The sequence below is a fragment of the Marmota monax genome, unplaced genomic scaffold (assembly GCF_021218885.2).
Source record: "Marmota monax isolate L192 unplaced genomic scaffold, Marmota_monax_Labrador192_F-V1.1 WCK01_AAM20220418_F8-fsc00588, whole genome shotgun sequence".
Lineage (NCBI taxonomy): Eukaryota > Metazoa > Chordata > Mammalia > Rodentia > Sciuridae > Marmota > Marmota monax.
In genome coordinates, this window is record NW_026694368.1 from 99,824 (window position 1) to 101,438 (window position 1,615).

At 38.3% G+C, this 1,615-nt stretch overlaps 1 protein-coding gene across 1 annotated transcript; it reads right to left on the bottom strand.

The window, feature by feature from the left end:
• Nucleotides 1-298: 298 nt before the first annotated feature.
• LOC124109245 (olfactory receptor 4C11-like) lies at nt 299-1,231 on the bottom strand. The gene has a single exon (XM_046467769.1). The coding sequence runs from the start codon at nt 1,229-1,231 to the stop codon at nt 299-301; it is 933 nt and encodes a 310-aa protein (XP_046323725.1).
• Between the last annotated feature and the right edge of the window lie 384 nt (nt 1,232-1,615).

Here is a 1,615-nt window from a genome sequence, read left to right on the forward strand (position 1 = left end):
CCGGCACATGAGTTTAAAATGTATAGAAGTGGCCAGGCCCTAGAACCATAGTGGCTGGAAAGGATGATAACCTGTTGAGACAGAATATTTTCTATAACTACCTGACTTAAATTTCACAACAGCTCTGTAAAAAAGATACTATGGAATTCATACTGCTTATCATCTAAACAATATTCAGAACCCACAAACTTATATATAAGTACATATTACTCTCACAATTATCACAAATTATCACATTTAATATTTATAGAGATTCAGTCATATCATAAGTGTATAAACATGAGGTTGGACTCTCAGCTCATCCCCTGCTTTCTGATGTAGTTTTAAAATGCCACAGATTTCTCATGGCGTTTTTCATCTCTGCATTCCTCAGTGTGTAGATGAGTGGGTTGAGGAAGGGTGAGCCTATGGTATAAAAGACTGTCACCATCTTGTCCATGGGGAACGTGGTTGGGGGGCGTGTATATATGAATATACAGGGACCAAAGAACAATACAACAACAATGATGTGAGACGTGCAAGTGGATAGTGCTTTTTTCCTCCCTTCTGCACTGTGATTTCTCAGAGAATGCAGGATGACAATGTATAAGATGGTTAAAATTGTTAAACTGACTAAGCAAATTACCCCACTGTTAGTCACCAACAGCAGATTCAGCAAGTAAGTGTCCGTGCAGGCGATTTTAAACAAGGGCTGCAGATCACAGCAGTAATGGTCAATCAAGTTGGGTCCACAGAAGGGCAATCTCAAGGCCAGGATAATCTGAGCAATGGAATGCATAAAGGACCCTATCCATGCAAGGACAATCAAGATGAGACAGACCTGCCTCCTCATGATCCTTGGGTAATGCAAAGGCTTACAGATGGCCACATAGCGATCAGCGGCCATGAGGATGAGGACAAAGATCTCCATGCAGCCAAATAAGTGTAGTGCAAAGATTTGTGTCATGCACTCATTGTAGGATATGACTTTCTTTGTAGAGAGAGCATCCACAATGAGTTTAGGGGCTGTGGATGTTGAATAGCAGGAATCAGCAAAGGACAGATAAAATAAGAAATAATACATGGGGCTTTCAAGTGTCCTGCTGGATTTGATGGTCACAATAACAAGTGTATTCCCCACTACAGTTCCCACATAAAAAATTAAGAAGATTAAAAACACCATTTTCTTCCTCAAAGGATCCTGGGTCAATCCTAGCATTATGAACTCAGTTACATTACTATTTTGCCACATGGTTTCATTTGGTGTGGGGATATCTCAGGTTTGAAACAATCTGCAAAGAAGAAAAGAAAAATTATAAAATAAATACTAAATTTGAAGTAGAACACATATTCTTTGTCACTAAACTACAACTTTACAAGAGGGGCTTTCAGTGAGAACTCCCAATAGGTTCCAATCACTTTTCATTCTGGGTATTTTTTTTCTGGATAACATGAATTTTCTAGAAACTATCTTACTGCATTTACCAGATTGGATATGACAATGATTAAATAAGACTTAGAAAATATAATAAAAATGCAAATGCTTCATCAAGCAAATTACACATTACTTTAGGGTACTTGGTGTGTGAGTAGATAGCTTTCCAAACTGATGAATATGTTCCATCAGTCCTCAGGA

Coding starts and splice junctions, on each gene's coding strand:
- LOC124109245 (XM_046467769.1), bottom strand. CDS start 1,231: ATGTGGCAAAATAGTAATGTAACTGAGTTCATAATGCTAGGATTGACC.